Here is a 23,851-nt window from a genome sequence, read left to right as displayed (position 1 = left end):
AGACTCCTGCTTGCCTGCTTGTGCCGCATGTCACTATCATTGTTTTGCTGTTCTATCAAAAATTAAACACAATCATCACTTACCTCCTCTACCTGCATTTGATGTGGTTGTACTATTTTTATTTTTTATTTCTTTTATATTACTGACACTGCCGCAGCTAAGTGGAATCTGGACAACATCTCTGTTTTTAGTGTAATGTAAGCTTGTGTCTAAATGAGCTGTAGATTACGGATAAATGCATGGGATTACTGCACTGTGTGTGAATTAGTATGAACAGATCCCTGGGTGTGAGTGGGGCTCCCAGGCCGAGGTTCTTACGGCTCTGTGACACGCTGTTCTGAGCACAGCTCGCTAACTACTGCTGTTGTATACAGTGACATTATGAGGAGATCGATGTGGGTTCTCCACACATTTAACCCATGGTTTTTTGGAATGTTTTATTCTTTAAAATTCTAAGACAGTGTTCTAGAACGCCGTTGTTTTCAGTCACAATCGGCATTAGAGTGTTCAGGTAAGAACATTCTAGCTGCACATTTGTGACCTCACGCCTTTATAAAGGGTGAGAGGCATGGGTCGGAATGCGGGAGCAGAGAAGAGACTGTTATTCTCACAGAGACTGATCCATCACACACATACATCCCAACATTTGCTCCAGAGGAGCGATCGTCAGGTAAACTCACTAATTGTCCTCTTCCCCTTCCCCACATTACATCATGCTTTCCTCTCCATCTATCCCTCATCATCCTCTCTTCATCCTCCTCTCCATCTCTTCCTCATCATCCTCCTTATCATCCTCCTCTTCATCTTCCTCTTCATCCACCTCTCCATCACTTTCTCATTATCATCCTTTCCTCTTCATCCTCTCCATCTCTTCTTCATCATCCTCCTCCTCCTCCTCCTCCTCCTCCCCCTCATCCTTTTCTTCATCCTCCTCCTCCTCTTCATCCTCCTCTCCCCCTCCTCCTCCTCCTCCTCATCCCCCTCTTCATCCTCCTCTCCATCTCTTCTTCATCCTCCTCTCCCCCTCCTCCTCCTCCCCTCATCCTCTTCCTCCTCCTCCTCCCCCTCCTCATCCTCCTCATCCTCTCCCCCTCCTCCCCCTCCTCCTCCTCATCCCCCTCTTCATCCTCCTCTCCATCTCTTCTTCATCCTCCTCTCCCCCTCCTCCTCCTCCTCCCCTCATCCTCCTCTTCCTCCTCCTCATCCTCCTCTTCCTCCTCCTCCTCCTCCTCTTCATCCTCTCCTTCTCTTCCTCATCATCCTCTTCCTCCTCCCCCTCCTCCTCCTCATCCTCCTCCCCCTCCTCCTCCTCCTCCCCCTCCTCTCCTCCTCCTCTCCCCTGCCCAGCCGGCAGATGCGTGCGTGTGGCCGCAGCATGCTGAAGAGCACGAGTGTGAGCGGGGAGATCTACTCGCGGGAGCGCACGGACGGCAGCCAGTCGGACACGGCGCTGGGCTCGCTGGGCTCCGGCGGGAAGAAGCGGCGCTCCAGCCTCAGCGCCCGCGTGGTCGCCATGGTGGGGTCCCGCCGTAGCAGGAGCACCTCCCAGCTCAGCCAGACCGGTGCGTCCCCCACCCCGAACCCTGCCCCCTCATACAGGCCCCACTCAGAGACACACACAGACCTGGGTTTTTATTGAGTCGGAGCACCTCCCAGCTCAGCCAGACCGGTGCGTCCACCCCTCCCTGAACCCTACCCATGAATACAGGTCTCACTTAGAGACACGCACACACAGACCTTTTAATATCCGCCCAAGCACTATCCCTTGGTTTGTATACAGCCAGAGCACCTCAGTATTTTGTTCCAATCAGCCGGATTAGCTAATTAGCCCTACCCGTCAGCTAGGAGGTACAGCAGAACTAATTAGTGAAATCAGCTGGCTGGAGTTATCTGACCGGTTATCCGCCCGCCTGCAGAGTTTATTTCTGCTGAAAAAGAGTGCTCTCCTTCACAGCAGATCCAGTTCTAGGCCTCTCTGGGCCCGGTTCGCTGTAGGCCTGCTGCCCACGTTCACACTGAATCAGCATGCTGGATGTGCACGGGGGAGTTCAGCACCTGGGGTTTGGGGAATTAACGGCAAAACGCCTGCCCTGTTCTACAGAGATGTTTCGATGAATTTAACGGAATTCATTCATTTCCCGAACTGCATGACTTGAAATAGAATCGACCCTGTTGTTCTTCCACAATATTGTGATTGTTTTTTCAGTTTTGTTTTCATTCACACTGTGAAAAATAACCCTTTGAGTCACGAGGGTCACGTATGTGTGGCTTTGTTCCCGAGGAATAAAAAGCCGCGGCGCGATTAAAAGACGCGGCGTGACCTTTCGTAAATGAATGACAGAGGTCGGGGCAGGCTGGTAATTACCGTGGCTCGACAAGAGCACACCCACATCCGCATCGCGTGGGTCCTACGGGAGCGCGATGGCGGTGGAAAGGGCCGTGTAAACTCACCCCCGCATGAACACCCTCAGCGCACACTGTTTTCCTCAAACCCCGCCACCCTTATATGGAGTTTATTGTGCTGCTCGTGACCTAATAAACCCTCCCGTTTGACAGTTCAGGCCAGGGAGGTGACAGGGATTTATGGGGAAACATAAAGTGGCTCAGACAGTGAGGTACCGGGTCAGTGCTGAGATGTTCAGCATGTTCTCAGTGGTGACAGATGTATCGTTTCTTTGAATCTTTCTGTTCTTGTCGCCGTTTCTGTTTTACTCCGTGCGGCGGATTGCCTGTCAGCTTGGGTCTAATTCCAAACTGTGCACTGTGCACGGCGATTAAAAAGTACATCCTGTACACGGGAATTACACATGGAAGAAAGAAAATGTTGATGTTGATGGTTGATGTGGTGTAATCTACATTAGTATTTAAAAGTAGTCACAATATAGTTTGACGTTGATGAGAATAATGATAAAAAAATTGTCAAGATTTCCTATCATGGCGCAGCCTGTAGAGCACTGACCGCATGCTCATTGCGAGCCGCGACGTCGACGGTTCGAATCCGACCGTCCATCTTCCCCTCTCTCGCTCCCATTCTTCCTGTCTCTCTATACTATACTGTCCAATAAATGCTGAAAAAGGCCTAAAAAATATCTTTAAAAAAAAAAAGATGTCCTATCATGTTAATAATATTTTGCAGTGCAAGTATTATAAATTCCCATAGTGACTCTGATTCACAACAACAACACATAGCAGGACATGATTAAATATTGGCACAGGCAGACCCTAACACTGTTCAGACCGCTGCCTCTAGGACGTTGAGCTGTGTGGTAAACTGCGTGACGTTGGCCCTTTTTCAGAAGCGGGCAGTAAGAAGAATAAGAGCCAGATCCAGCGCAGCCAGGAGACGGGGATGGCGGTGGAGTACCCGCGAAACGCTGTGGCGCGGCAGGCCAGCCGAGAATCCAACAACGGCAGCATGAACAGCTACAACTCCGAGGGGAAGTCAGTGCCACCGCCCCCGCCACCGCTCACCGCATGCTAGCGTCCTGCTCGTAGTTCAGTTCAGTTCAATTCAGACTGCTTCATTAGCATGACATACAAATGTGCTTATTGCCAAAGCACACATGACTCTCTCTCTCTTTCTCTCTATATCTCTCCCTCTCTCTTTCGCTCTCTTTCTCTCTATATCTCTGTCTCTCTCCGTCTCTCTATATCTCTCCCTCTCTCTGTCTCTCTATATCTCTCCCTCTTTCTCTCTATCTCTCACTCTGTCTCTATATCTCTCCCTCTCTCTTTCTCTCTATCTCTCACTCTGTCTCTAAATCTCTCCCTCTCTCTCTTTCTCTATCTCTCCCTCTGTCTTTCTCTGTATCTCTCTTTCTCTCTCTTTCTCTCTATATCTCTCCCTCTCTCTTTCTCTCTATCTCTCCCTCTCTCTTTCTCTATATCTCTCCCTCTCTCTTTCTCTATATCTCCCCCTCTCTCTCTTTCTCTGTATATGTCTCCTTCTCTGTCCCTCTGTCTCTCAGTTCAATTCAAACTTACATTGCCAAAGCAGTATATCTACCATCCTATAGGTTTTCACTGATGCTAATTAGTAGAGTCAGGCATGCCAAATTAGGGTTGAAGTGAAAACCTTCAGGATGGTAGATCTCCTGGAACATGGTTGGTTTGAGTGTCTAGTTTCTGAGACACTCAAACCACCTTGTCTGGCACCAACAGTCATTCCACGGTCAAAGTCACTTAGATCACATCCCTTCCCCATTCTGACATTTGGTCTGTACTACAGCTGAACCTCTTGACCACGTCTGCATGCTTTTAGTTTAAATATTTGCATTAACAAGCTGGTGTACAGGTCTACCTAATAAAGTGCTCACTGAGTGTATGTGTTGATGCCACAACATGTTTCGAGACAGTATTCTCCTCAGGCAGAAGTGTGTAAGCAATACTGTACCGCAGCCTTCTTCCCCCAGCTATTTATTGATCTATTTATTTATTGCCTTTTTCGGAAATTGTGGCTTTACTCCACTTTCTTTCTAATTTTATTGAGAAATGAATCTTGGCTCACATTCCTGACTCTAGCTGAATGTCCGGCACACTCACGAGCAGTTTACCCCTAACCCAGTGTGTGTCCTCCATTACCTCTGACAACGAAGAAGCCCTCTGTGAGCAGAACGGAAAAACGTTCTAAAAGACAGAAAGAACATCTAAATTAATTCCTCAAACGGACCAGTCGTGCACAGAAATGAAGGCGATTTTGCCGTAGGAAGGAGCTCCACGTCCATACAGTCGTGAGCTGCTCCGGGTCCTCCGAGGTCATGCCGTTTCCTGGTTCCCTCGGATGACGCTCTCCCCCTTATCTCCTTCATAATTTTTGCTGAGGGTTTTTTTTTTGTTTTTTTTGCCCCCGAGAGTCTCTTATCCTTCCGGAAACGGGGCCGGGGCCCTTAATCAGGCCTCAGCTCGGAGCCTGCGGCGGTTCTGCCGCTCCGCGCTCGGCGTTAACGAGGCGTGACGAAGCAGCTAATCGGCGGCTGATTAGCGGGAGAGCGACGATTAGACGCTTTCTCGCTGGATTGCGGCACGAAGCCTGGCCTCTCAAACCCGCATCCCCAATGGGATTAGGCCAGGGAGTCGGTTCACTGCAGCGAGATCGTGTTGTATGAAGTTTAGGACGCTTAAATACCCCTGTCTGTGAGAGTCTAATGCTAAATGTTCTTACTGGTTGCGGGGCTGGTATTAAACCGGATTAAGCAGCTGAATATTCTTCACTGTCCGACAGTCCGAGGAAATTATTACTGATAATCGGGAGGGAATATTCAATTCAATTCAATTCAGTTCAGTTTTATTTGTATAGCGCTTTTCACAGAAGACTGTCTCAAAGACGCTTTACAGAGTAACAGAAGGGAAGAAACAGGAGAAATGCCAGCCCTTGCAACCCCCGGTAGAGTTCTGAATATGTCACAGCTGAGATCCCGAATGTGTCGACTGACCCGTCATCTCTTTCTTTTCCCCAGTCTGATCTTCTCAGGGGTACGCCTGGGGGCGGACAGTCAGTTCAGCGACTTCCTGGATGGGCTGGGCCCGGCTCAGCTGGTTGGCAGACAGACCCTCGCCACTCCTGCCATTGGTGAGTAGACGGCAGTGACGGGCCAGTGAGGTCACGATGGGTGGAGCTACAATGAGTTGTCAATCATCGACTTGTCTGAACAAATCAAAGTGCTTAACTCTTCACTACCATTACAGTTATTTAGCTGACGCTTTTATCCAAAGCGACCTACAGTACAGTTGATTAGACTAGGTGGGAGCCAGTCCCCCCAGGAGCAATGTGGGGTTAAGGACCTTGATCAAGGGCCCAACAGCTGCACAGATCTTATTGTAGTGACACTGGGGCTTTAACCGGCAAACCATTATGGTCCCAGTTAAGCACCTTTAACCATGAGGCTGTGGGCTGCCCCTCTCACAATAAAAGACTGTGACATCACTAGGGAAAGGCTATCATTGAAGATGTCATTGGACCTCACTGTGACATCACTAGGGAAAGGCTATCATTTATGTTGTCATTGGACCTCACTGTGACATCACTAGGCAAAGGCTATCATTGAAGATGTCATTGGACCTCACTGTGACATCACTAGGGAAAGGCTATCATTTATGTTGTCATTGGACCTCACTGTGATATCTCTAGGGAAAGGCTATCATTTATGTTGTCATTGGACCTCACAGTGACATCACTAGGGAAAGGCTATCATTGAAGATGTCATTGGACCTCACTGTGGCATCACTAGGCAAAGGCTATCATTTATGTTGTCATTGGACCTCACTGTGGCATCACCAGGGGAAGGCCAACAGTGTTAAACAGAAATAAAATTGCTGTTTATTTCCTTAATGTTCCACAGCTTGTCCTCTGGCTTCGTTCTGCCCAACGTTTCGCTCGACAGCCAAAATAAATAAATAGTCGACAGCAGAGCGCTGAAGATAGCGCTGCAATCTCTCCGGTGTTGTTAGATTTCATTAGAGTGCGGAGTGAGTAAATGTAATGACCTTTTTGAGCAATGATTATGCACAGCCCCCAGCATGCTCTCACCACCTCATCTCCTATCACAACAGCCCCCTTCATTAACACCCGCCGAGACTCAGGAAATATTACACAGCTTTTCCCTTAATTCCAAGGTAAAGATTCCACATAAATCCCATGTTATTGCAAGTTAACCTATTACGGAGAGCTCATGCTGATTGGTCTATTAAGAACGGTAATTTATACTGTATTTCTTGACAGACACCTCAATAAAACCTTGCCGGTAACCTAAAGTAACAAGGTCTCCGCTTCGGAAATTTGCTACAAGGACATGTGGCTGGTCTTGGCTGCGGCTGTGCTTGCACTGTCTCACCCCCCGGTCGTGTCTGTCTTATCCAGGGGACATTCAGATCGGAATGATGGACAAGAAGGGTCAGCTGGAGGTGGAGGTGATCAGAGCCCGTGGCCTCATACAGAAACCAGGATCCAAATCCCTCCCAGGTGAGTCAGTTCACCCGGCGCTTCTAATCAATGATCCCTGATCACTGGAGAAGCCCAATATGTCTGTACTCAACAATATCCCTTCGAAGAGTCGGTATTTTGGAATGTTTTGGAATTTTTCCCCAGTGTTCTAGAACTCCTTTGCTTATTGTCACCAGCTGTGATTGTTACATCAGCATTAGAATGCTCGGTTAAGAACATTCTATTCTCAAAGTAGTTAGAAGCTAGAAGTTGTTAACTGCAGATTTCTTCACCTCACACGACTTGGGCTTGTGATTATTATGTAAGTGTCCCGTTCACCTTTGGATTTGGTTCAGAACGACGGGACCAGGGGGCAAATTACGAGCGCAGAGTGGAAGCTGTCATGCTCAGCGTAATGAGACATGTCCTTCAGTGCAGAGTCAGTCTTTCTCACATTCCCAGCTGAGTCTTATGGTCTGGTGAAGCTCTGGTCTTTGTGTTTCTGTCTTCATTTTTAATAAAGGCAGCCCTGAGTATCGAGGTTGGGAAAAGGGACAACAATCTCTCTTTCTGTCTTTTCCAGCTCCGTACGTTAAGGTCTATTTGCTGGATAACGGAGCGTATGTAGCCAAAAAGAAAACAAAGATTGCACGAAAAACACTCGACCCCTTATACCAGCAAGCGCTGCTTTTCGAGGAGAGCCCACAGGGTAAAGTACTGCAGGTGAGTCTCATGGGCCTGGCGTGTGTCACTCACGGTCCAGCATGCCCAATCGAATTCTCGCCCCCAGTGTCTCCATCACACTTTACAATAAGGTTCATGAACGAACATTAACTAATGCAGCTGTTAACATTATATTTATACATTAGCAAGCCATAAGATGAACTTGTAATTAGTTAACCAATGACAAATACATTAACTGACTTTTTCATTCCAATATGAATTGGCAATAACTAATGTAGTTGATAACATGGATTAATGATGTACAAATACATGAACAGAGCTGTACAGATGAACTCATCCGTAGTACGTAAGTTCATGCCAGTTCATGGAACATTATTGTAAACCAGTGTCTCATATCTCAACCGCCATTTTGTTTTCGTGCTTGCTCCTTCTCTCAGGTCATAGTCTGGGGAGACTACGGGCGAATGGACCACAAATGCTTCATGGGCGTTGCACAGATCCTACTGGAGGAGCTGGACCTATCGAGTACGGTGATTGGCTGGTACAAACTGTTTCCGCCCTCTTCATTGGTGGATCCCACGCTAGCCTCGCTCACTCGACGCGCTTCCCAGTCGTCGCTCGACAGCTCGTCGGGGCCCCCGGGTGTCCGGTCCTAGTGGACTCGCAGGAACCGAGGAGGACGAGAGAACGAAGAAGAAGAAGAAGAAGAAGAAGAAGAAAAGAAACCTAGAGCAACAATCAGAAACGGACATAATCAAGATCAAAGCTTTGCTGGAGCCTGACAATCACTCCTGTAGCTTTTTTTTGAGTAGCCTAGGGCTGTTTTTTTCCCCTCTTTCTCTTACATTTTGTCATTCTTTTATTTCTCGTTTGTTTGTCTGTGAGTTTGTTTGTTTGTTTTAATAGGGCTGTCACAGAAAGCGAGTGAAAACCGAGGCGATTAAGGGACCACAGGGTTTTACACTAAAAACAGGCGACTATGAGGAACCTGCAGTACCGTCGTATAGACGGATCGCTGGGCCCTGACCGTCCGGAGGCGTTCCGCACTAGCAGCCGGTGTGATGTCACCGCAGCGCCCCCATTCCAAACACGGCCGTTCCCGTTCCGTGTCTGTTTCCCGAGCACGTGGCCTTTCCCGGCGTGCAGTGGGACCGGTCCCGGGGTGGCACTCTCTGGCACAAAGCCCGTTCCTGTCCGTTAATCACGAGCCCGCTCTGCCTTTCCTCTCCCCCCGTGCCCTCTCTCTGTCTTCTGCACACAGGCACTCACATTTTGCATCATGGGAAAAAAAATAAAAAAGATTTTTTTATGTTTTCTGATGTTTGCATGGAATCAAAAAAAAAAGAAAAGGAGAAAAAATGTAAAATGAAAAAAGAAAGCAATCTGTGCTGCCGATGCTGGGGACTTTTTAGAAGAAGCAGCGTCACTTTGATTTGATTATGATTATGATTATGATTATGATTCTCATTATTCTGACAGTGAAACGCTTGCTTGTGATGCTGCTTACTCCGTCATGAACACGTGGGACCGGAGCCTCCGTACCGATGTACACTCTGACCTCCCCCGAGGGGTCGGCCAATAAGAGGGGCTTTGAGCTGTTACCATGGAGACGCCCCGCCCGCCACGGCGAGAGCGAGATTCAAAAACAAAATACGAAATATTAAAGAATAAATATATGAAATATTCGGTTCAGTTTCACTGACTGTTTTAAGGGAGGTAACCCTGCACATGTTAGAGTTTTTATCAGACTTCTGTTTACATTATTTTGAGATTTAAACGCAAGCACAAGAGCTTGATTTTTTACTGCAAAAAGTTTAACTTTTTGAAAAAAAAGAGATGAAAAACAGAAAAAAGTCAAATTAAGATTTGCTTCTTTTATGTCCGTTTCATTTCCTCTTTGCCTAGATTTGTGGGGGAAACATACAAAAACGAAAAAAGCAAAAACAAACAAACAAAAAAAACAAAATAAAAGACAAACGGAATCATTCAGAATTCCCTCATGCATTTTCTGTGAATGTGACAGTTTAACCAATCAGACGGGCTGGGAGAAAGAAAGCAGGACACAACCAACCAATCACAGGCCTCCTTCTGTCCTCCCGGCGAGGGGCAGCATGACTCTGGAACTGTTCCAAGCTGCATGCACATTTTGTAAAACAAAGCAGACACAAAAAGAAGTTATTGAACTAGATACGTGTGTTAGTCCCACATACTGTAGGCCAGCTTGTATGTTGCATGTCCTTGTACAGATTGCTCGTAATTAATATAAAGAGATAACCAAGAAGCCGAAGCCATTCATACCGCGTGTGTAGACGTTTCGGCGCAGAACCAGTCCAGAACACGTCCGTTATACTGGCGCCGGAGGTTTTTTTAAAACGCTCTTACGTTGTATTTAATTTACCCTACCGAAGAAAGTGCTTTAGTGTAGCACCAAGATAGCCCAAGCCTTCTGTTGTCCATCATTTACACTCTGTTTTGGCTGGTACTAAAGTAGAACAAATATATATGTATAAATAAAATCAAACAATATATAAAGTCTAATTATCCTAAATTTACATAAGCAGATGTTATATATATATAACATCATGTATGATGTATCATACATGAGATGTGATTATATATGAACACACAGACACTCACAAACGCTCGACACACAGTATTTGTCAGAGATGACAGTGTGAATCTGTGATTTTTTTGTGAGAATTCCCACTCAGATTTCTTCGATTGAAGCCCGGTCTGCAGAGGACCGCCAAGATGGCCCTGTCGCACACCGGGGTGCCTTGGGGGGCTTTAAAGTTTTAGCTGGCCGAGCTCAACACTGGGCGATGATTCCCCCTGTTCTAAAACATACGTCGGATCACGGCCCCCACCCCCTCTTTAACCCCAACCTTCATGTCATGTAAACATGTTTAATAAAGTCTACTCCTGTCCGTGAGGTTTATTTCTTTACTTTGTCAGTATTACTGAAAATAAAATATGGAAAAAAAATAAAATAAATAAAATAAAATGCTGATTGTTTACAATTTATGTGTTCCACTGAAACAAAAGAACGTATAAAAAAGTATTCACTGCAACATTTCTTGTTTGTATAACAGATGTGGCTCAAATGATGTGTATGTTTTATATTAAAAGAGTTCATTTTTATTATTTACAAATAAAAGACTGTGTGGAAGAAAATTTATTTGGACTTTCCTAATCAATTACTGTTTTGTTCTGATAAATAAACCTGAGGTTTGCGGCCCTCCGTGCTGATTTGCGAGGAACTGAGTTGTGGTCTTAATACACAATCACAAGACACCTCCAGGTCAGCAATACAGTGTGCTTCAGGTTGCTGTGGTTACCCTCTTATGAGAAAGCAATATTTGTCTTGGTTTCACTAGAATACACAAGAGTAAGACAAGAGATTCCTGCACTAAGAATCGAGCATTCTTTTCCTGAACTCCGCCTAGTGGACAGAGTTTGTATGACGCCGTGATGCTCGAAGGATAGTGTCACAAAGCAGCATTACTGAGTTAGATTTGTCAGCGGGATAACTGCCCTGAGTAAAACCCGGAGCAGCTCTCTTCACTGTACATGTTCCAGATTTGGGACGCTTCCGGGTTTTATCCAGCAAACTCAGTAATCCTGCTCTGTGAAAAGGACCCCTGTTCTGCTCATGTTGACAGTGGTTTCACAGGTTTCTCAACAACACTAGATATTTACGTATGTAACACACACACACACACACACACACACACGCAGACATACAGACACGCACGCACGCATACACACGCCCTCACACACACGCACGCACACACATACACACACACCCAACTGAATGAAGGCCGGAGTTGCAGAATCGAGTCACATGACTTGTACTCCAGTCAGGGGTGGAGCTAGCCTGCCATGATGATGATGATGATGATGATGATGACAATGATGATGCGAAACTGCCGGCAGTTCTCCATCCAACAACGGATAATGGAGTCCCGCTTCACCCGATCGCTAACTGAGCTCGTTTCATTGGTCATTGCGTTAGAGAAATACGATTCGCTCGCAGCTGACTGACAGACCGCAGGTCCAGTTAACTAAGGACACCACACCGGCCACAGTCATATGAACATGCACAAGGAATTATGTTTGTCTGAACTCTGAGGGAAAAAAGGTTCAATTGACTGACTGTGAATTAAAATTGTACCCCTAAGCCAGCAATACATAATTAATTTGTACCTTTTTTTGCGTGTGAAAGGTACTTATTAGTACCAGAAATAGAAAACTGTTGTTCTTTCTGTGTGCATTTGGCAAAAATGCACCTCCGCCGAATCCTTATTTCTCAGTGTTCACGGCTGGCCCACCCAGATGTTTCTTAGCTGCAGTCCGTATCAGTTTTCCGCCCTTTACGGCTGCATTAATACATTCTCAGTGAGCAGATTAGTTTTATTGGATGATGAAAAACTCATGTTGGTCTCAAAAATAAATGAGTGAAAGTGACAAAAAAAGTGGTAAGGATTTACTGAATGTGCCTCACTGTTGTCTCACTGCTGGTTATACTAGACAAACCTCTCACCGGAAGCTGCCAGTGTTTTAGATTGTCATCTCTCCAAAGCTGAAGTAAAAACAAAATAAAATAGAAAATATGCTGTAATTTCATAAAACACATGCCATTGGGTACAGATTAAATTAGCCTCCAATAACATCAGTTCAAAAAAGATTCAGAAAATTTGAGGCCTCTTGTTTGAAGCTCTCTCTCTCTCTCTCTCTCTCTCTCTCTCAGCTCTCTCTTTCTCTCTCTCTCTCTCTGCCCTGGGCAATTGGACCCCTATTCTTGACCTCAGCTAGAAAGACAGAAGCACTGAATTTGCAGAAAAGAAATTGAGTTATTAGAAGATGCTAATCTTCAGCTTCCAGGAAGTCTCAAGTCTCTGCTGGGGGTAGATGAAAGAGATATGCGTGATTAATAAATAAACAGGCTACTGTTGAAATATAAACTAAGCATCAAAATACATGCTTTCCCCTCCAAACCTCATAGTTAATTTCAATTTAATCTAAGCGAAAAGAAACGCCAGGAAGGGGGTTTAGCAAAGGTCCGTTATCTTGCTAATTCCTACGTCACTGCAGTGCCGTTATTAGATACAGCTCGATAAAAATGACATTACTCTGTATTCCCTTTCCTGTTAGTACTCACTTTTCATGTATTCATCAATCCAAACGCAGTAATAGTATGTATACTTATATAACATGTCATATTTTGTATGTTTCTCACATAAATCTCTTTTAACAGGAAAGTGGTTCTGCAGTAATTAGTTGCGTATGAGTTGGCCCACTCCAGTCGTGAGCTAGAATGAGCAGTATTTGTGTGATGGAATAGAATTCGAATCACAGACCTTTAGATTTGTCACGAGTGCTTGCCTTTTTGAACGGATGCTGACATTAACTTGCCCATTCGGATCGTTCAGGCTCAACCCCAGAAATCGAATGAAATCTCTAAATACCAAACTGAGCACAAGCCCAGTCTCTGTCTTCTTGGCCTTACAAATGTTGATTCATCTACACTCTCAGAGGAAATGCTTCCAAAAGGCTTCTGTTTCTCCAGAGAGGTTCAAGTTCAGCTCCTTGTTGAGCAAAATGGTTCAATATGGGAGTTTTCTCATTTATTGCCTACCATAGAAGGTTCCATAAATAACTAAGAACGGTTCTCCTGCTGTATGGAGATAAGCCGGAGAAGAGTACGGGTGGCACGGTGGTGCAGTGGGTAGCACTGTTGCCTCGCAGCAAGAAGGTCCTGTGTTTGAGCCCTGCCCGGGCCTTTCCGTGTGGAGCTTTTCTCCCACAGTCACAAGACATGCAGGTTAGAACTGGAGTTGGGCCCTGGGAGCTGTACTATGGCTGCCCTACTGCTCCTAAGTAACTAGCATAGGTGAAATGGGATGCATTTCATTGCCTTAGAAGGCAATGCCAATAAAGTTGAATCTGATCAAGGAACACATTTTTCTAAGATTGTATTGCATTAATACTATTCACGCACTAGTCATGTAGTGCGTGTCTGTAGTCATGACTCATGAGATGTACTGATTTTATACTGTACCGCTACAGTATGGACTGATGACAACTGGTAGCCTGTGGGCCTCCGGAACAAAATTTGGGAGGGGTTAAATACTTGGTGTGTTCATAGGGGATTCATAGGGTTCACAGCGTACCCGCCTGGGATTCAAGTATTCATTACATTACATTACATTACATTATTGGCATTTGGCAGACGGTCTTATCCAGGAGACAATCCTCCCCTGGAGCAATGCAGGGTTAAGGGCCTTGCTCAAGGACCCAACGGCTGTGCGGATCTTATCGTGGCTACACCGGGATTAGAACCACCAACCTTGTGTGTCCCAGTCATGTACCTTAACCACTACGCTACAGGCCACCCCACCCAGGGTCTGCAGGTTGAAATTAAAAAGCGACCTCTGACCAGTCAACTTGTCATCCCACCAAACCAGCTGACCAGTCGACTGTTTTGTAGGCAATTTTTCAACATATCATTACTGGCAATATTCAGGAAGGTGAACCAACGCGTGAAATCGCCCAATCCTCAGAACCTCACTCCACCCCTGACGGGGTGCATCATTTTCAACTGAGGCAGGCCAGCTGCTCCAAAGCCCAAACTGCAGTTCTGACAGTCACCTTTATGACCCAAAAGGAGAGCAACCATCCTTTTGCATTTAAAGAGAAACATTATTATTTTTAGATAATTTGTAAGGCACATGTATTACTTGTTCTATTATTAATCAGAACATTTTATAGAAATTTACATAAATATTCATATTGACATTCTAGTATTACAGTAACCTCTGGGTGGCTTCCTTTTATAATGTATAAATTAATTCAATTATGTTATGTTCACTGCTAACTGTGAATGTGTGCAGCAAGTCCATAAAAAATTCCACTTACGAAAATGCCACAACAGCATTATTTCTTAGAAGTTTTTTTTATTATTAACTTTTGAATTAATTTTGTGTCTGAGAGTTTTCCCTGTGGCCAACCCCCCGTGCTGCCAGAACTAATTACTGTATTTTGGAAGAGAGCTAATTGCTTAAATGCAAAGAGAAACAGATTATCCACGTGCTACGGCCATTAAAAACATCAATCAAATGCAACGTTATTATATTGCACTCGATTCTGAAGACAGCAATATAGAGCATGAAGGCTTGAAAATAATTACCGCACGAAAGTTGTATTAGAACTGAATTACAAGTCTCTCTTTCATTGCTTGGATGTTGTTCAGCTAGATGCTAACTGTCCCACAAGTTCAATAAACTTTCTTAACTGCTTAATTTATATTAGGCAATTAAAACAAGCGATAAAATTGTGTTGGACTTATTTCCTCTAATAAAATCTTTTGTTGCTGCAGCTTGTATAATTCTGTTTTATAATACATCTGGCCAGTTGTATTTGAAAATACTCCTTTAAAACGATCGAATTTAAGCACAGAAACGTCTCATTTGTGAGTTCTGTTAATCTTGCGTTTCCATCATATTTCCACTAGAGGGCGTGTTTTTGTCAGGAGATGATGAGTAGTGCGTTACTGGGACCGTCCTTTTCTCCCCAAAACTTTGCGGAGACGATGGATCACTGACTGAACTCTATGGGATGTACAGTGAGGTGGCCCCTGTTAAACTCTCTCTACTGTATCAGCTGTTTCAATATAGGCACTTCTTTAAGACTGACCCAAACATCTTAGAGAGGATGCAGCCATTTTCTGCAATAAGAAAGCATATCTATAAAACTCTAGCAGCAAAGCCACAGCATACCCCATTTCATATTTATTGTCAACTTAAAAGCTAGCCCGTTGGTCTTGATAGTTGTGGCTAGTTTGTCCTAGAAATATCTATTAACTTCAAAGGTCTCATTTGTGTAATGCAATTCAGCCGGTTTCCCTGTATTGCCGGAATGAAACACTTAAATTCTGCAGAAGTGGAATGATTCCCCATCTGCATTCCGATATCTGAATTATGGGCCTAATATGGTCCCTGAAGAAACTAAAGGTATTTGTAGAGAAGGAGGCAAATTTGCATTTTCAAGTGCAGCCTGGATCAGACTGGACAGGACCCCATGTTTACAATGGCCTCTTGCATTACATCCGCAATGTAATGAAGTACCAAAGCATTACATGAGAGATTTTTTAAAGAGAACTGTCAGACAGTAGACGCACACTGCAATGTATATGGTACAACAAACTGGCTGGTAATCTGGTGGGGAGGGGGTGTTCCTTCAGAAGAAAACCTAATTTTTGTATTGCTCACATAGACGTTAAAAACTATGTATGTGAAACCTCACAAATCATCTGTACTTGCTTTGTGGAGACATACAGAGACTGCAGAAGGACAAAAGGTACAAGACTGTACATTAAGTGGAAAATGGTAGTGTCGTAAACGGTGCGTTTATGGCTTGCAGTGATGATAACACTTTTGGGTGGAAATAGATTTTTTGTCTGGAAACGAGGGAGACAAACAATAACCCAACACTACTACTGTTTACTGTGTTAGTTACCCAGCACTAATGCTGTTCACGGTCAGTTAACAACCCAACACTGCTGCTGTTCACTGTGTTAATAACCTAGCACTAATGCCGTTCGCGGTCAGTTAACAACCCAACACTGCTGCTGTTTACTGTGTTAATAACACAGCACTAATGCTGTTCACGGTCAGTTAATAACCCAACTCTGCTGCTGTTCACTGTGTTAATAACCCAATAACACAGCACTACTACTGTTCACGGTCAAGAGTGTTTCTAGTAGTACGATATCACCCGTAAATGCAGGCAGATGACCACTGTTGGAGAAACTTTTGAAAATAAAAGCCGCAATTGTCAAATCGGAGCGAGGCCCCATGGGAACAGCCTGTTTGTTAAACCACTCAAACTGCCGCGTTCACATAATACCACACAGTCACGGACAATTATGATGTTGTTTGCGATTAGGATTTACCTGCGGTTCTTTGTAATTTCAGCACTTTTACTACTGCACTCTTTGACTGCTGACAAATAAAGGCACTGAGTAATTAATGCCATACCATATACATGATTAATGCCGTTTAAAGCCGTCTTCTGTGTAGACGAATCACGGATAGGCCACAGTAATATAGAAATCCATCTGGCGAAAGCGAGATACTCGGTTCAAGTGGAGGTAGTCAGGTGTATACATTATTCCCGTGTGACTGTGGAGCACCTGTGGGAAACCAGTCCACCCTTATAGCAAATATTTACATTGATGTGAAGAGGCTGTGTTCTCAGAAATACGAGTGCTTGACTCGGCTAAGGCCACTAATGCATCATCAACATTCTGTATGCGCGTATTCACGATATAATGTGCTCGAACTCCAAAAACATGCAGGGTGAAGCGATCGCTTTCTTGAGGCTGAAACTCCTGACCATGTTTATCATGCAAATACTGTGGGCACGCTGGCACAGCGAGCATTTAGGATGTCATTAACCTGTAAATAGACACTGCAATATCATTTTGAGCAAAGTTGCCCATCGAGCACCGGGAGATTTTCATTGCCTTCTTCCACTGACAGTTTGAGCATATGCATAAATACATAGCCACTTTGACTGTTGCTTTGGTATGGAAATTGTCCTCTGTGGCTCGTAAAGCGGTCAGTGTTCAAATGCTGTGAATGGTTATTGCTTTCTCGCAATGTAAACGATGTCCAATTATGGTGGATGGATCCTTTAAATATAGTATATTATGACTTCATACATAATGCAACGTAAATATGTGAAATTACAATAATGATGCGGATTAAACTGTATAATTTTGACATTTTTGTTTCATCTTGTCTTTGGTGTTACTAGCGCACACATAAGTTCTTTTGAATTTGTAAAAGTCAAGGCTGGCTAGAAGAAGAGCATATATTCTTTGAATTAGATCTAATGTTTGGAATTTATCATAATAGTATATAAGGCCATTTTCTATATGCAAATTATATTGCTTCATTTATATCGAGAAAAAAATAAGTAAAGTAAGTAAAGTGAAATTATTTTTACTAATATTTACCAAAACTGTCAGACTGGACACATTGTCACATGAAAGGACCAATTTTGTTACTTTTGCCAGTGACATTCAGTAGCACAGACATGCGATATTCAGTAGCACAGACGGACATTTTGACATGTGACATTCAGGAGCACAGATGGACATTTTGACATGGGACATTCAGTAGCACAGACGGACATTTTGACATGTGACATTCAGTAGCACAGATGGACATTTTGACATGTGACATTCAGTAGCACAGACGGACATTTTGACATGTGACATTCAGTAGCACAGACAGACATTTTGACATGTGACATTCAGTAGCACAGATGGACATTTTGACATGGGACATTCAGTAGCACAGACGGACATTTTGACATGTGACATTCAGTAGCACAGACAGACATTTTGACATGTGACATTCAGTAGCACAGACGGACATTTTGACATGTGACATTCAGTAGCACAGATGGACATTTTGACATGTGACATTCAGTAGCACAGACGGACATTTTGCCAGTGAAATTCAGTAGCACAGACGGACATTTTGCCAGTGACATTCAGTAGCACAGACGGACATTTTTCCATGTGACATTCAGTAGCACAGATGGACATTTTGACATGTGACATTCAGTAGCACAGACGGACATTTTGACATGTGATATTCTGAATATGAACAAAATAGTTATTTTATATTATTGGAGTTGCACCATCATTGGTGTTACTGTAGAGATCACATGTCTTTAAAAAATTATTTTGGGAATATTTTATGAATGTACTGTATACGGTGGGGTGCATGGAGGTGGATCCATTATGCTTTCGGGTTGTGTGGCAACTGGATGCACAGGTGGCCACATTTTTGCACACTACCGTATAGCTACAAAAATAAAATCCCCTAATGCAGATGGGGAGGTCCAGGTTATATCCTGAATCGTTGCATACCGCACCGCACCATACTTCTGGCTCACCGCTTCACCAATTTGGCAGTTGCCGACCCCACCAACACACTGAGTCAGTGTGTGTATTTATTTCAGTTTGGATCACGTGGTCACGGTGACAGAAGCCCTTTTGCCTTAGAATAGAGAAGCGAGAAGCCTGAGTCAGAACGGCAAGAGAGGGAGCAGAAAAAGCGATAAAATTACAAATGGTTTGAAAGTCCAGAACGTGAGTAATCAGCCAACGGAACGTAGTGTCTTTGATTTGTTTTGTGCGCAAATTCAAAACAAAATCAAATAGTCTTCGGAGTGCTTGCATTTGGAGAGTTTGATGCGCACGCTGATTTATTTTTCATTACGACCAACGCAGCTTCAGGAGAGCATCAGCATGTGCGTTGTGGATGTAAAATGCGTTTTATTGCCTGTCTGCTCAAGTATCCCTTCGGCTCCTGACTGGAAACTTCGTTACGTAGTCGCCCAGTTTCTCCGTGCGTAGGAAGTGCACACGGAATTCTGCACGAATGTCTAATTAAAACACACCGACAATACAAAAACAACAGGCGCATCTGTTAGTGGAATTATTTTTTTATGCATTATTTTTATTGTACATAAAGAACTACAAGAAGATGGAACTAAACATTAAATTCTGGCTTAAAGCGCAACTCCATCATGCCGGTTCACTTGAAATCGCTTAGCGCTCTGGGGACGGCAAATGTCTGTTTTTCTTTCAAATATAGGTATGTGTTTGGACTTCTGCAAATACGGAAATGAACCAAATGAACCAAATGAAAAGAGAAATCTGCAAGCGAAATACCAATGACGTTTATGTACAGTTGATAGTGAAAATGGATTGCTAAAGGCATTGAAGTTGGTTACTCGGAATTTGGTCACTGTACTATTATTATTATTATTATTATTATTATTATTATTACTATTATTATTATTATTACTGATTGATTGATAATTATTGTTAAATAAGTACTAAATGCGAAAAGAAAGCGAATGATGCCGATGCACGGACGGTGCAGAAGAAGAGCTGACGTTTGGCTTGTGTTTCGCAATCCATCTACATAACATACTTCCTGTGCGCGTGGATGCCACGCTGTGTAAACTCAGTTGGCGTAGAGGAGCGAGAGACCCACAAGTCCTTCTGTGTTTCCCTCCCCTTGCCAAATATCTGCCAAGAAGATAGTGACACTCCTTCAAAACCCCAATGCCATTCAGTTTCTCTCAGACCGCCACAGCGCTGTGGATCCACGCGAACCCTTCCGACAAACATCGGAGTACTTCAGCGAGCAAAGGAGGAAAGCGCGAGGGAGAGTAACGACAGTTGAAGAGGAGGAAAGGCGGTTAAACAGCTTTTGCTGTGCCTCATTTGAATAGTTTCATTTCATAACGCCAGAGCGGATCAGTTTGCACAGTTGTACTTTAACCGTTCCGAACTCGCTCGGCGCAATCCTACTTATATGTGCATGACCCCGGAACCCACGACGCACTGCCAGCCTTCGCTGGTGATGCCATGCCCCGCAACCACAGCGGAGATGAAGGAGGCTCGGGGCTCTGGATGAAGACCTCGCCGGGGCACCGTGCAGAGGGCTATGGATTGAAAGATGTGGAGTCTGGTCGAAGGACGATGAACAACGCGGCGAGGACGGCCGACGGCTTGCTGTCGGCTGCGTCCGGCTCCTCTCCGGGCACAACAGGTGCAGGGGTTGCGGAAAACGTAAGGGGGGTGCAGGGAGCCCGCCTTAGCCTGCTTGGGAAGCCGCTTATCTACAGCGCACAGAGCGGTCGGAGAAACGTGCGCTACCGGAGGCTTCAGAATTACCTGTACAACGTGCTGGAGCGACCGCGTGCTTGGGCTTTCGTCTACCACGCCTTCGTGTAAGTACATACTTCAGCACGAGCAGCTATTAATACTATACCACCGCTGCACTACAGCAGTGTCGGTAAACATTTAACGTGAAGTTGATACAAATCCACTTTTCACCTGTTGCTGTGCGTGTCACTTGTGTCACAATATATGTCTGAATAATATATTTGCTGAACTGACGTGAATGGATTTCTGATTTCTATAGTTTTTAACTATACACAATAGCTTTCGCAATTTCATAGTTGCCTTTAAAGTGAGAATAGCAGCACATCTTTCCCTAATATTGGTCAAGCGAGTAGATATCCAGGAATGTATTGTCCAAGGCGAACAGACAGATAGATGTCTTACCCGAATGTTTTGGGTCTTCTGTTTGTATCATGTGACCTTTCTCTCTCAACTAAATGTTCAAGCAGAGCCAGCGTGACATTTTATTTTGCTCAATGCACTGTAACCGTGTTATTAATGACTTATCAAACACGCAAACGAGCCTGAATAAGCGTTTGCTTATAGGGTAAAATAATTCCGATATTGATTTAAATAATAGTATTGACCAATAACACATTATTATATTGTGTTTAAATAATAATAATAATAATAATAATAATAATAATAATAATAATAATAATAATAATTATTATTATTATTATTATATGTTTGATGTAAAAGTCTGTGTGGGGTCCAAGCTCTGCTGTGTGGCAGCAGCAGGCAGAGGTTTGAAAGATGTCAATGAGGGAAAATTACTATAAATGGCTCTACTGACACATCTGCTTTTATCTTACCTGGCTGCCCTACATGTTCTACACTCCCAGGAATCAAATTAAACACCATCAGCCCAGGAGTGGTACTTTATAACCGTCATGTAAAGAATTAATTCACCGTTGTGCTTTTCACAGTGCTTTCAGAATGAATAAGTGCACTAAATGACTCACACTGTGACCTTGCCCTCGAAAAACTGCCCATTTAAGTAAATGAACCGAGGAGGACAGGGGACGCAAAACACACGCCGGTCCTCACTGCAAGTTACCATTGAAAGGCTGAAATCAGCCCCTGTCTGTCCGTCCGTGTTGGTGAGCCACAGCCCCAGTGTTTGATCTCCTGAGCGAGGCTGTGCTGCTATCGCCACTTCTGTGACGCAGACGCAGCGGGATGAGGAAGGAAACAGAGATGTGGCGGGGGTCTCGAGTGTGTGTGTGTGTTTTTAGTAAACACCACACACTGAATATGATCTGCTCTCTGGGGCTATAGTGGGGGTTGGTAGGGGTCTGAACGGATTGCGGTTTGTGTGAGGGGGCTCTAAATAGAGTGTGTGATTGTTTGTATTGAAGGCCTGTTCTGTATGTGTGTGCACTTGTGATGTTGGAAGAGATTGGAGCTATATTAGGTATGGGGCCTCACGCCTCATGTCTCCTGTAGGCGCAGTCTCTTAAGTATCATTTGACAGTTAGATTTCAGTTAGATAATATTTAAAGTGTGTAAAGGTCCTCACACTGTTGCATAATTTCAAAACTGTATCATATATGTCCTCACAAGTATGAATGTCCAGGGATAGCATGTACAACTTCCCGAACACAGCGGAGTAGGACCTGGTAGACTGTGGCCAAAACGGACGTGGATCTCTCCGCCACAAGGCAGGATGTTGTTGTTTTATTCATGCGCGCTGGGCAGCCGAGGTCAAGAGGGGTTAAGTCGTTACATCTGCGCCGACCCCGAAGTTGCGAAACGCTGACATCACGGACGCGCTGCGGACTCATTGGGCGCGAAGGGAAAGTGTGTCATCCCCGCATAACCGCCTTTGTTCCGCGTCGCCCCGCTGAGTTGTCATGGCGAAGGCAGTTACGTGAATTTGTATTTACAGTCGTGCGGACGCAGAGGTAGCCGCGTAAACGGCTCATTATGCGTAAACGGGCACTTTGCAAGGCGCCCCGGCGGCCGAGGACCCGGTGAATCATTTCTCTCGGGCCTCGGGGGGCTCGGAGGCGCGAGACGGACTGGCTGCGACCGCGAAAACCAGAAGCCCGCGCCCGGCAATAAATCACATCTGGAATCACGGGCTGTGTTTGCCCGTGTCGCTGCTCACGCGTGTTGCTAAGCGCGCCTCGACAGTGGCGATGCGGCCCTTCACATGCGATGGGGGCCTATCGACCGCGTGGGGTACTTTCAGACCTTTAACAGGGGTGTGCACCTCTGAGCGTCAGTGGGCTGTGAGATTAAGAGTTTATTCAGACGTGGAAAACAATGAATGTCCGTTTGAAGGCAGATAAGGAAGCAAGCTTCACTTCCAGGGCAATGTACTATGCATACGGTGTGTGTGTGTGTGTGTGTGTGTGTGCATATGTACATGTATGTGTGTGTGAGTCTGTGAGTGCACACATATACTATACATGCAGAAACTGTTTAGTATGCAAGAGATGATCCATTTACAGTAGATATAAAATCCTGGAGCTTGTTCCTTAGGTTGGGGTCTGGTCATCTATATGGGCATATGGGTGAGTTCTGTTTTCTTTGTGTTCCTGTTCAAGGCAACAGGCAGACACAAGACTGTTTTCCCGTCCTCCTCTGATTCTTCACAGATCTGAGAAAGCAGAGTGTCATGCAAGTCACCACCAGCAGACAGGACAGTTTCATCACAGTGCTGTCATGTTGTCACTTATTTTCAGTTCACTTTCACTATAACCATATGGACATCTTAATTCGCTTTTAGTTTATTCCCATACACTCGACCCCCACCAGCCAGCCGTACTGTGGAGAGGCTGTCCGTCAAGAGTGGTGACGTCAGTCGTTCTGAGCTGGCTGCTGCTGACAGCTGCCTCGTTAGGCGATCCAGACCCGCTGGTGTCATGGTAACAAGCCTGCATCCGGGACGGACGGTGTGAGTTAAACTTGACGTGGGTTTGATCTGCTCCGGCCATCCGTGATGTTGCATTATCCGCGCGGGTCCAGTTCCGGAATGGAGATTGAAAAGCCGCTGGGTGGCAGTTACTTCGGTTTGAAATTGAATGAATGGTGAATTTTGCACCAACTGTAATTAATTTTTACCAATGTCATACTTAAAGATTCAAATATTTGACCATGAGATCAGTTAATCAGTTGGTCAGATCAATACTCAACCACCTGTTAGTAAAGATGAATCCTGTTTTATTCATAAATAGTCATGGTGGTGAACTTAAGAATCCTGCATAAATTACCAGGTAATTTGCTCACACTCACCGAGCGCTTTATTAGGAACATTTTTAATTTATTACACCTACTTATTCATGCAATTATCTAATCTGCCATCAGAATGGGGAAAAAATGTGATCTAAGTGACTGTGGAATGATTGTTGGTGGCAGACAGGGTGGTTTGAGTATCTCAGAAACGGCTGATCTCCTGGGATTTTCACACACAACAGTCTCCAGAGCTTGCAAAGAATTCTGCAAAGAACAAAAAGAATCCAGTG

At 44.6% G+C, this 23,851-nt stretch overlaps 2 protein-coding genes across 6 annotated transcripts in view; both read left to right on the top strand.

Annotated features, from left to right (window-relative positions):
- Positions 1–10,781, top strand: part of rims1b (regulating synaptic membrane exocytosis 1b) — a 106,226-nt gene extending 95,445 nt beyond the window's left edge. Inside the window, exons 27-32 of one of the 2 annotated variants that reach the window (XM_061232927.1) lie at positions 1,348–1,562; positions 3,297–3,441; positions 5,457–5,569; positions 6,857–6,958; positions 7,503–7,642; positions 8,041–10,781. In XM_061232927.1, the coding sequence (XP_061088911.1) occupies positions 1,348–1,562; positions 3,297–3,441; positions 5,457–5,569; positions 6,857–6,958; positions 7,503–7,642; positions 8,041–8,259 (934 nt within the window). In that variant the 3' untranslated portion in view covers positions 8,260–10,781. Of the gene's footprint in view, positions 1–1,347; positions 1,563–1,648; positions 1,670–3,296; positions 3,442–5,456; positions 5,570–6,856; positions 6,959–7,502; positions 7,643–8,040 lie in introns of those variants that run through there. The other variant, XM_061232928.1, reaches the window with a different exon arrangement.
- Positions 10,782–19,539: 8,758 nt separating this feature from the next.
- The window catches only part of kcnq5b (potassium voltage-gated channel, KQT-like subfamily, member 5b), a 154,766-nt gene continuing 150,454 nt past the window's right edge, over positions 19,540–23,851 (top strand). For all 4 annotated transcript variants that reach the window (XM_061230086.1, XM_061230084.1, XM_061230085.1 and 1 more), the window contains exon 1: positions 19,540–20,425. In XM_061230086.1, the coding sequence (XP_061086070.1) occupies positions 20,061–20,425 (365 nt within the window). In that variant the 5' untranslated portion in view covers positions 19,540–20,060. The remainder of the gene's footprint in view (positions 20,426–23,851) is intronic.

This window comes from Conger conger, chromosome 2, assembly GCF_963514075.1.
Source record: "Conger conger chromosome 2, fConCon1.1, whole genome shotgun sequence".
Classification (NCBI taxonomy): Eukaryota; Metazoa; Chordata; class Actinopteri; order Anguilliformes; family Congridae; genus Conger; species Conger conger.
Note: the sequence above shows the minus strand (reverse complement) of the source record. Positions and strands in the feature narration are given on the sequence as shown.